This window comes from Paramisgurnus dabryanus, chromosome 3 (assembly GCF_030506205.2).
Source record: "Paramisgurnus dabryanus chromosome 3, PD_genome_1.1, whole genome shotgun sequence".
In the NCBI taxonomy this organism is placed as follows: Eukaryota; Metazoa; Chordata; class Actinopteri; order Cypriniformes; family Cobitidae; genus Paramisgurnus; species Paramisgurnus dabryanus.
Genome location: NC_133339.1, coordinates 3,471,077 through 3,483,520, shown reverse-complemented (window position 1 = coordinate 3,483,520; position 12,444 = coordinate 3,471,077). Strand labels below are relative to the sequence as shown.

General features: G+C 34.7%; 1 protein-coding gene across 1 annotated transcript; it reads right to left on the bottom strand.

The window, feature by feature from the left end:
* Window positions 1-3,575: 3,575 nt before the first annotated feature.
* On the bottom strand, window positions 3,576-7,502 carry LOC135768361 (NAD(P)(+)--arginine ADP-ribosyltransferase 2-like). The gene is made up of 3 exons (XM_065277596.2): window positions 7,414-7,502; window positions 7,058-7,164; window positions 3,576-6,985 (listed from the first exon to the last, which is right to left on the bottom strand). Exons 2-3 carry the CDS (start codon window positions 7,115-7,117, stop codon window positions 6,227-6,229), a joined length of 819 nt encoding a protein of 272 aa, XP_065133668.2. The 5' UTR covers window positions 7,118-7,164; window positions 7,414-7,502; the 3' UTR covers window positions 3,576-6,226.
* Between the last annotated feature and the right edge of the window lie 4,942 nt (window positions 7,503-12,444).

Here is a 12,444-nt window from a genome sequence, read left to right as displayed (position 1 = left end):
TTAATGTATATCGGCATGAAAATCTGTTGGCTGTAAAATGTTAATTTTTATTTTTGACTTTTAAGGGTTTAAAAGGTTTAACTATCAAGATATTTTATGTGTGGGTGGAGCCATTTTCTTTTGAATGACATGAATATGACGAGTGATGTAACACTTGACAGCTTGACATCACAAAATTGTTTTTTTCAAAGCACTGCACATTACAGTACACTGCGCTTACAGTAAACAGATTATTCATAGCCATTCAGCCTTAAATAACATTTTAAAATATAACAAACTTTTTGTTTGTTTAACATAAAATAAAATAAAAACTGTATAGGAAAATGGAAATATGTTACACATACTATTTGGTTTCCTCTTTTGATCTGAAAAGATCAATACAATGTTGTCTGCTATTCTGTGACTGCCAGCTAAATCAGTTATATCAGACTATCAGATGCAATTGGACTTTTTAAATGTAAATATTGAAATCAATGCCACAAAATTTAAGAGAATTTGGGCAAAAGGTTTTAGATATAAATTTAGAAATTACATAAAAGCAAGAACACACCGAGCATAGCTAATGCATTTCTATAATATTGTTCAAAAGTAGAAATAGATAGATAGATAGATAGATAGATAGATAGATAGATAGATAGATAGATAGATAGATAGATAGATAGATAGATAGATAGATAGATAGATAGATAGATAGATAGATAATATGGCCAAAAGCTGCATTTTGACAATCAGCGTTCTGCAAATAGCTCATCTATAGTGATCCCAATAACATTTACTTTTAGTTATCCAGTAAACAAAGATTAAAAACACATAAAGAGTACTTACCTTTAAGAGTTCAGTCCCTAACCTGGTTTATATCAGCACATTTCGAGAGATTAAAGTTGTTCTCTAGGGAAGGACAGCCGTGTGTTGGCCAAAGCTCAAACAGATCGATAAATACTTCACAAAATCCTCTGAATCTCCGCCCCGTGATGCTGTAATGTCAGCTGTGATGGTGTGGTGTTGACAGCATCCCTCAGCCCAACCTGCCCTCGTGATAACACAATGCATTTAGAAATGCTTTCCCCTAATTTTTTTTTTTATATTTTATGTCTGACTGTATGGTTTCATAAAGAACCTTGAACATCCAAAGGTCATTTTTTTCTAAATTGAGATTTATACATTATCTGAAAGCTGAATAAATAGGCTTTCTATTGATGTATGGTTTGTTAGTATACAGTATAAAAAATCTAAATATTGAGAAAATCGCCCTTAAAGTTAAGCAACTGCATCCATTCACAAAAAAATTAAGTTTTGATATATTTACAAAACATGATCTTTATGTAATATCCTAATGATTTTTGGCATTAAAGAAAAATCTATATTTGGACCTATACAGTGTATATACTGTACCCTTGTTACTTATGACTTATGGTTTTGTGGTCCAGGGTCACAAATGATAAAAAAAATAAATTTCAGACAAAGAAATGACTAAAGCACCGATTAGTTTGGGAACTAATTTTACCAAAACAATTTCCTGGGTGATTTTCAAAAGGAATAAAGCACAATTTTCCAGTTGCATCCGTAATGTACCATTCATACTGATGGCTGTTCTGAAATCAGTGCAAATGACAGCAGCATTCATGCAGTGATGATGGGCGATACAGAAAACATCCAGACAGCAATCTGGCCAAACAATAACCTTTTAATTTATTCCTATAATACAGATGTGCAAGTACCATCATACTGCCGCCACATCCTCATGTAAATGGTAAAGATAGAAAGAGGATACACGCAGACAGGACTGAATTAGTGGCTGAAATGTGCACATCAGTCTTGAGATCAGCTTCCTGTACAATCAATAGACATTTGATTTAAATTTATAATTGATGTATTGTTATTTTACTTCTGCAGTAACAACATCTCCAAGTTTTTTGCTTTGTTTAATACATACTCCATTTCAAACATTGACTTCAAACGAACTAAAGGTGATTCATTTTGATTGATTTTTCAGTAAAGTTACTGGAGATATCAGTGGTATGAAGACACAACTGGGACTTTAGTTTTTGAGGAAAACATCTTGAGCATCAGGTCACCATCAGATCAGGATGAGTTCTGGTGTAGAGGAGAGAGAGAGATGGACGTCCCTCATCCTCACAGTACAGTGATCATGTGACTCTCTCTGTTAAAGGTCAGTAATGAATGTAATAAAGACTCAAAGAGAAGTTTCTTCAGGATCTGAATGTATTTTATTATCTTGCAGGATCAAAACCAAAACCTGAACTCACATCAGATACTGTAGGATCTGTACTGACAGGTAACACAGTGACTCTGAAGTGTCACATGATCTGTCACATACACCTATACAAAACACTGAGAAGACGACAACAAGAACAAACTCTTACACAATCCACAGTGTTAAGATTCAGATTTCATATCACAGCAGAGATGTTTCTGATTTTTATGGAGCGCCGAAATTTTTATTTTATTTTAGGTACAATGCTTGGCAGTAAAATAAATTACCCAACATTATATATAATGAAATGTACGGAAGAGGATTAGGGCCACTGGTGAAATTTTTTTTTGAATTCTGACTTTATTCTCAGAATTCTGACTTTAATCTCAGAATTCTGACTTTAATCTCAGAATTCTGACTTTAATCTCAGAATTCTGACTTTAATCTCAGAATTCTGACTTTAATCTCAGAATTCTGACTTTAAACTCAGAATTCTGACTTTAAACTCAGAATTCTGACTTTAATCTCAGAATTTGAATTCTGACTTTTTTCTCAGAATTCTGAGATTAAAGTCAGAATTCTGAGAAAAAAGTCAGAATTCAAATTCTGAGATTAAAGTCAGAATTCTGAGTTTAAAGTCAGAATTCTGAGTTTAAAGTCAGAATTCTGAGATTAAAGTCAGAATTCTGAGATTAAAGTCAGAATTCTGAGATTAAAGTCAGAATTCTGAGATTAAAGTCAGAATTCTGAGATTAAAGTCAGAATTCTGAGAATAAAGTCAGAATTCAAAAAAAAGACTTTAATTTCAGAATTCTGACTTTAATCTCAGAATTCTGACTTTAATCTCAGAATTCTGAGAATAAAGTCAGAATTCTGAGAATAAAGTCAGAATTCTGACTTTAAACTCAGAATTCTGACTTTAATCTCAGAATTCTGACTTTAATCTCAGAATTCTGACTTTAATCTCAGAATTCTGACTTTAATCTCAGAATTCTGACATTAATCTCAGAATTCTGAGAATAAAGTCAGAATTCTGAGAATAAAGTCAGAATTCTGACTTTAAACTCAGAATTCTGACTTTAAACTCAGAATTCTGACTTTAAACTCAGAATTCTGACTTTAAACTCAAAATTTGAATTCTGACTTTATTCTCAGAATTCTGACTTTAATCTCAGAATTCTGACTTTAATCTCAGAATTCTGAGAATAAAGTCAGAATTCTGAGATTAAAGTCAGAATTCTGAGATTAAAGTCAGAATTCTGAGAAAAAAGTTAGAATTCAAATAATTTTTTCACCAGTGGCCCTAATCCTCTTCCGTAGAAATGAAACCTTAGAAAAATACAGAAATAAAATGCAACACCACACAATATTAAATACTGTAGCAGTTTATTATTGCAAAACATTAAATATAATAGTAAAAACGAGACACAAACACATTTTCTGATGATTACATGGTTATATAACATTTATAACTAATTCAATGTTTATTTATAAATATATGTGCAGGGGCACAATGAATCCATTTGATCTGTCTTTTTGGTTTTATAGTTACAAATTACCAACCGAATCTCAGAAATTTCTGTGGTATAGTCAAAGAATATTTTGCTAATTTATGTTGTCATTGATTGTCACGGATTTCCACATTTTTCCGTGTCTGTACCACAGACTTTCTTTTCAATGTCAGTTTCTCATATTGGTTACTCGATTGTTTTTTACTATATTTAAACCATTGTCGCTTGGGTTTTGGAGTTTGAGTTAGGATGTCACTTTAACTATTGGTTTATACAACTTTTTTCTGATTTTTAAACCATTGTCTTCTGGCATTAGGGTAAGAGTTGAGTTTGGATGTCATTTTATGTAACAGAAAGTCGTTCTAACCCCAAACCCAAGTGACAATGGTAAGAAAATAGGAAAAACAATCAAGTAAACAATACGTGAAACTGACCAGAAAAAGAAAGTCTCTGGTACGTACACAGAAAAATACGGAGATCAGTGACAATGACACGGATAAATTAGCAAAATATTCTGTGACTATACCATGGAAATTTGTGAGATCAGGCAAATATCCATGGTTCAAGTGACTATTTAATTATACAAATGGATTTACAAATCAACCTACCAAAAACCATGGTAATTAAACTTAATAAGGCTAATAAAACCATGATTAATTTTCCTGAGGGAAAGAAAATGATGGCCACATGGCTGGCTATAAATATAAATTATTATAAATTATAGTCAAATAAATTATAGTTTTCATAGCAGGATGGCAAAGTTGGGTATGTAATAAAACAAAAAAATATGCAACAAATGTATTAATTTAAGATGCATTTAATTCAGCATATAATCTAAAAAAAAAACACAAAACATTTTATTCAGGTCCTTAAAGCTGCAATATTCAACCCTGTAACTTAGTTTTGGTAAACCATTCTCTGCAAGCACGTGAAAAATTAGGTCACTAAAATGTGGCTCTCCTTGTGATGTCACAAGGAGCTCTTATTATAATAATACCGCCCCTTAATCTGCACTATCCAACCACAACACTGCAAGAGTGCTTACTCGATCTAAAAAGTATGACCACATTAGTCCAATTCTGGCATCTTTACACTGGCTACCAGTTAAATATCGCATACAATTTAAAATATTACTAATCACCTACAAAGCCTTAAATGGCCTAGCGCCCTCGTATATAAAAGAACTACTATCAGAATACAATCCACCACGTAAACTGCGATCACAAAATTCGGGTTACTTAATTATCCCTAGAATATCAAAAGTGTCTAAAGGTGGTAGATCCTTTTCCTACTTAGCCCCTAAGCTCTGGAATGATTTACCAAATAATGTTCGAGTATCAGACACAGTCGATCAATTTAAATCTAAACTTAAGACATTCTTCTTTAACAAAGCATTCACATAGAATGTCCAGTAAATGTACTTTTCCCGCAGTAGTTATTTTGTCTAGAACAAAGCACTCACATACCTCATACGGGTAATTTACTCTTGCCGCAATAGTTAGCCTGTCTGGAACCGAGCTGAATTAAACCACTATAATGTATGACACTTGCATTACATGCGAACGGCCCCTACGCTAATAGAATTCTGTTTTTGTCTCCCTGTCTCGTCCTCGACTCTGAGGACAATGAGACAAACAGACCCAGTTCCTGTTGCTGTGAAGGTCATCGCACCACTAATCAACTGGCTGTCCTTCAACGTGACGCCCAACCGATGCGCGACCAACGGCCACCGGCTGAACCAGTTTAATCCGCTTACACGCTTCCTATCCCTACCGTGTCTATATATTATAAATATAAATATTAATCTCTCCCTAGGGTTTTTTGTCCTTCTAGGATTTTTTCCCATTGGGTTTTCTCCTAGGGGGTTTTTTAGTCCCAGGGAGAGTCAGCCAACTTTGGCTTAACTTAGCACTTTACTGTATACGTTACATTATTAATATGCTCGCTTACACGGTTTTTTATCCTTAGCCGCTATATTCTACTTCTTATACTATGTATTGATTTTCAATGTTCTCCTCTACATCTACTCATGTAAAGCTGCTTTGCAACAATTAACAATTGTGAAAAGCGCTATATAAATAAAATTGAATTGAATTGAATTGAATTGAATTGAATTGAATTGAATTGAATTTAGTGCAGAGAGAAAGAGAGAAAAAAATTTTTTTGCTCACACCTACAAAGTGTCAATTTTAACATGTTATAATAAATCGTTTTGAGCTAAAACTTCACATGAGTAAAGTCAAACTGACATTTCTCGCAAAACTGGACCTAACAGCTCAATTTATAAATCATTATTATAAACGTACCACCGTGAATCAGAGGAAGATAAGGAGACAGTTTTGAACATTGATTGTTTAGGTTATTGCTCATTAAGGATTTGAGCTTTAAAAACATCAGGATTGATTTATAAAATGTTATTACAATGACATCAACACTTAATATAAAAAATAAATGAATAAAAAAAATTTAATTGAATGAATGAAATGTATGTAAGAGCCAATCAGGCATAGAAACTGGCATTGTGATATATCTGAGGCTTAATTGAGACCATGGCACAGTTTAAGTCACTTCTAAATCCAGAGCTCCTCAACATGAACACAGTTTTACACCAGGCACTTTTCTTCTGATCTTTCTTCATGATAGCAGTGACTTCAAACGTTTCATACGGGGGAATCAGCACCTCTTTTTCATGAGGAAACTGGGAGTATTTTGACACATCAGCACCATAACAAGTTTTGATTTCAAAACAAGATTCTGTTCCAAATCCCATTGCAATTTTACGATCAAGAGAGGAAAACGCAAATGAACCAAAACGAATATGTTTGTTCAGAACATTCTCATCAAATGTAAGTTTGGTACCACGATAAGTTGTTATGCATTTATTTTGTGTTTTCTTAAGAATCTGTATCGCTTCTGTCAAGAAAAAGTGAAGTGAATACCACGTGTAAATCTTGTCTCTGTATTTTTGTCTACCAGCCCTGACATCCTGATTCAACTTTCTATGTAGCTCAGAAATACTGTACGTATAAATCGCAACTAAATGGTGCATTTTCAATTTATCTGGTCCAGGGATTTGTCCTGTACTATACAACCAAGCTTCCCCAAAGTAAGATATTTTATAATCACAGATTTCTTTGATTAGATATTTTGTTCTCACTAAGTTTTCCATCTTGTATGTACAGCCATCATATCGGTCATCAACTGAGTCCGGTGCAATATCTAACGGATGTATCTCTCCTTCAACAGACACTCTGTTATCCTACAGCAATGAAAAATAATCATTTCAGATCATGATTGCACAGTAATATACAGACTCATAATTCAGTTTTACCTGTCCCAGGACAACTTTACTGGTGACAATGAGAATAAGAGCTGCAGTGATCAACATCATGATTGGCAAAACGAATGGAGATCAAGTAATATAATACAGTCAAGAAGCTGCATGACAAAAAATACAACATTGTGTTAGACAGACATCCAAAATCATTGCACGATACAAAACTGCAGACCGCAGCTTCTTATACTTTCCAGTTGAGGAATAAGGAAGCATTTAACATTTTGCCTTAAAAGCCATTTAAAACATTTATACTTTTATAAGCAAACATATTAACGCAAGCATTGACTGTGAATATCAAATCATATCTGCTAACAATCAATTCACCAACAAAAAAATTTACAGTTACAAACCTTTTCAGATGTTGAGACCTTCAGGTGATTTTTCTTCCAATAACAAGTTTCAGAGTACTTAAATAAATAATGTTGAGATCTTATGTGCATGAACAAAGAGTGGCAGTGAGAAAGAAACTACAAGGGTTTTATACCAATAAAAAGTAGTAGGAGGGGCAAAGGTCTCTAAGCTATTGAATGTGAACATCTGCAGATAACATCTATATTTAAATTCTATATCACACTATTTTTTTTATCTGTTTGTGTTGGGGCGTTTTCATGGCGCAGATGGAGAAATAAACAACAAAAATAATTTAGAAATGGGAATAATAAAAAAAAAGTTCTCATACACCAGAACCAATAATTATTTATAATTTGCGAAGCACAAAATGGTAAAAAGCATTAAAGAGTAAAGTGAAATCATTAGGTTAATTCATTTGGGTTAACTCATGTGGCCTGCTATGGGCTTTAACACCTCATCACAGGAAATGAACAAGCAACAGTTTCTGTCTGCACTTGTTAAGATACTGTACTGTCAAAGACAACTGTCAAATCATAATGTAGAGAGAGACAAACAAAATACCATCAGCAGCTGCAGAAAATGTAAAAAATTTACTATTACTGTTAGGGTTGCTATTACATGTGTATATACATTTGTATATTTATTTATAATTTATATTATATATAAATATAAATACCTAATATATAAATATATTTTTTTCTTATAATTATATATGCATGTGTGTGTATTTATATATACATAGTTATTATACACAGTTCACACATATATGATGTAAACAAAAACTTTTATTCTGCTATCGATTAATCGCGATTAATCGTTAAGCATCCCTAATTACTGTAATAAACAGTTCACAAGTTCGCCTGCGCATTCAGTCTATTGAATGATGGTAAAATAAGGCTTGCTGTCCTCAGAGGGAGCTCGAACCCGAGGCTCGGCTCGAGCCCCAAGTTCAAAACCCCTCATGGTAAGACTACAGAGAGAGAGAGGAATGAGCAAAATAAAGGAGGAGATTTGAGGAGGGATGCCGGATGAATAGTCACTGGTAGGGGTTGGGACTGACTCGCTTAAATAGGCTGTATGATTAGAGATGCACCGATATATCAGCTAATAATTTGAATTTTGCGGCCCTCAGGTTGCAACTGGTACCCCTGAGCAAATTGCTGTGTGTGTGTTTACTGCTCACTTGGATGAGTTAAATGCAGAGGTCACAGGTTTTGAGTATGTGTTGCATATTTGACAAGCATATCACACTTTCACACACTTTAACATATGTCTTGTTAATCAAAAGAGAACAGGAAAATGCTATGAATTTGATCTCTGTGTATACATCACAAGATTAAGTAATTATACAAATCCATCCAAAATCTCCTTAAACCGCAACAGTCACAAAAAACAAGTTGTTGAGGATCCCCTATCAATGTGATGTCACATTGATTACGCTCCAACCATAACCGCTCACAAACTCCACCTTATGAGCACGTAGTTCAACCTTCTGCCAGATACATATGTTTTGATGTAGTCCAAAGCACATGTGTAAGCGCTCTACACCTACTTTGCATATGGGGAGGGGAGCAGAAACTTTCTTTGCATTTAAAGAGACGCACACAAAAACGTTTTTCATTGCAGCCACAAATGGCAATGTTCAACATCGTATAATAAAAGATCTGTGGTGTAATTTAAGCTGAAACTTTACCAACACATTCTGGGGATACCAGAGATGTTGCTGAAAACACCTACATTTGGTCCTTTATTTTCTTATTAGTTTCATGCCTGTTAATTAACACATATTGGCTTGGTTTCACAGACAAGGCTTAGCTAAAGCCAGGACTAGGTCATATGATTATGACCATCTTAATATAAATTAAGATGTTAAGCATCTTTTATAAAAAGTGCTGTCGCGACTAATCATTTGCAGAATAATCATATATAATTTATATTATATATAAATATAAATATTTATTATATAAATATATTTTTTTTCTTAAAATTATACATGTATGTGTGTGTTTTTATATAATAATAATAATAAATAATAATAATAAATAATAATAATAATAATAATAAATAATAATAATAATAATAACATGTTTAATTTACAAAGTGCCTTTCCCAAGCTCAAGGATGCTTCACAATAACAATAAAGAGCAAACAAATAATACATACAGAAACGGACAATGGACAATTGCCCAGTCCAAGCGATCACGGTTGCGTTTCACATTGCAAGTGTAGTAAACAGAAACAATAACCAAAAATGACATAAAACAGAAACAAAAAACAAGCAGGATCAAAACAAGACAGCATGGAAGATCTGCAGCTGAAGCAAAGGTCTGATGCAACAGACTAATGGAGTGTAAGGAAACTGATTAAGAAAAACATGTCATGACAGATAGTATTTATTAAACAAATGGGTTTTGAGTTTAGACTTAATTTCATGCAGTGTTGTTGTTGTCCTCAGAGACAGGGGGAGAGAGTTCCTTAGCTTAGGGGCTACTGTATAACTGAGAAAGACCTACCACCCACAGATGGTGAAATCTTGACTCACAGAGGAGTTCACAGTCAGAAGATCGGAAGGTTCGAGGGGGAATATAAGGAGAAAGTAAGTCAGAGAGATAGGAAGGAGCAAGACCATTGAGTGACTTAAAGGTAAGCAGGAGTATATTGTAAGTAATACGAGAAGACAAGGGTAGCCAGTGGAGGTCGAAGAGAATTGGAGTGATATGAGCAGAACGTTTAGTGTAAGTTAGCAATCTTGCGGCAGAGTTTTGAATATATTGCAAACGTCAGATAGAGTGTGCTGGTAGTCCAGAAAAAAGAGCATTACAGTAGTCGAGAAGAGATGTGGTGAACGCATGTACCAAAGATTCAGCGTCTTTTGGGCTAACACAGGAACGGAGCTTGGCAATGCGGCAGAGTTGAAAAAGTTTTACAGAGTTGACTAATATAGTCGAAGGTCAGTGAAGAGTCAAGGGTGATACCCAAGTTTTTGACAGTGGCAGCTGGAAAAATGTATTTAGTTTCAAGGTCTTCAAAGTCTTAGTTATGTTTTTTGTTAGAGATGGTGGACCAGTAATTAAGATTTCTGTCTTAATTAGATTCATAACTGAGAAAGTTGCAGTTCAGCCAGGTCTTTAATTTATTAATACATGAGGATAGTGATGTAGTCTGTTGAATAGAGTCTGGTTGACAAGCGGTATATATCTGAATATCGTTGGCATAACAGTGATATTCCATGGTGGCGAATAATTTGTCAGAGCGGCAAAATGTAAATAAAAACAGTAATGGGCCGAGAACTGATCCTTGTGGAACACCTTGCTTTAAGATGACAGTGGGAGATTTATAATTGTGCATGTTGATATAAAATGTTCTGTCTGTCCAATAGTAGGAAAACCAGGATAGCGCAGCTCCTGAGATACCAATCTCTGAGAGGTGCTTCAGTAAGAGTTTATGACAGACAGTATTAAAAACTGAGCTGAGGTTGAGGAAACCAGACTGAAATAAAGTAAAACTATCATTGAGAGACAGATATGTCACCAGTTGAGTGGCAACAACCTTTTCCAAAAATTTTGAGACGTATGGTAAGTTGGAAATGGGCGGATAATTAGTCAACTCAAATGGGGCCAGATTTGTTTGTTTTTAAGAATAGGAGTAACTGCAGGCTTCTTTAGTGAAACTGGAACAAAGGGAGAGAGAAAAGACATTTCACAAGATGTGAGATAGGAGCAGAAATGACAGCGGTGCAGTGCTTCAGAAGGATTGTTGGTGCGGGATCCAGCCGGCATGAGGAAGAGTTTGATTTCTGTATTATTTCTCTAATTAAGATGGGGTTAATCAATGTAAAGTTATTAAGTGTATGTATAGACTGAGCTTGCCCACAAGTATATATACATAATTATTAAACACAGTACACACACATATATTATGTAAACAAAATCTTTATTCTGCAAACTAATCGTGAGGCAGCACTATTTATAAACATGCCTTGGAAAAAGATGTTACTGGCATTGATTTAAAACATGATTAAAACAGTTATGGTATATATTTACACCTGCCCATGTATAACCCAGTGGAAGAAGTGTCCTGGGGCCGTATTCACAAAGCATTTTATCTTACCACTAAGAGTACTCCTAAATCGCACTAAAAGATTTTAGCTAAGAGTTTTCTCTTAAAAGTTATTCACAACGCCTTTCAGACCTACTTTTAGTAAGGAAAAATGATAACTCCTAAACTAAGAGTGAGTCTTCGTTGCTACGGATGACGTCAGTTCTCATGCACGAGCTGCCTCGCAATGACCACGGTGATTGGTTGTTAGATGACAGCTGTCATGCGTAACATAACACAGACGCACCAAATCATGGAATTACAACATTGAAATATGTCTGTGTCCTACACAAAATAATAATATTAATGCCATCAAAATGCATATATTAAAGAAAAGTCGTGAATGAAATTAAATTAAATCAAGGTAGCCTAATACCCAAATGAAAACCGCCAATTGCCTAATAATAAAAAACGACATTACATTAACACTTGCTTGATTAATTGACATCCTATTAGCCTAAATAGACTACTTAAAGCAAGTAAATGTTGCCCATATTGAAAAATCCTAATGTAATAAATAAATGACGGTGGATTATGAACTCGCCAAACCGGAAAAGAAAAGCCCAACTGGATGCAGGATCAGATACTGCTGCTGTTCCAGTTGGTGCTGGAAAAAAGAAACGTAATAAAAGGGAAATTCGGCACTGATATATCAAGCAAAACTAAGCGTGAGACATGCGAGACAATGATGCGCGGGTCAATGTACAAAACAACCGGCACCCGACCAACGTTTTCAACTAACCCGCCCGCAAGTCGGACCGCAAAAAATCCGCGGGTGACCTCAGGCATCCGCTCATTTCGGATCAACCCGCGCATTACTGATGGGAGAGGATTTGTTGCAGATCAATGCAGCATTCCCGCTTGTGTCGCGGACCCCGGACGACTGCGAGAGGCGGTGGTATGCATTACAATCGCAGTAGAGGGTTGAGATT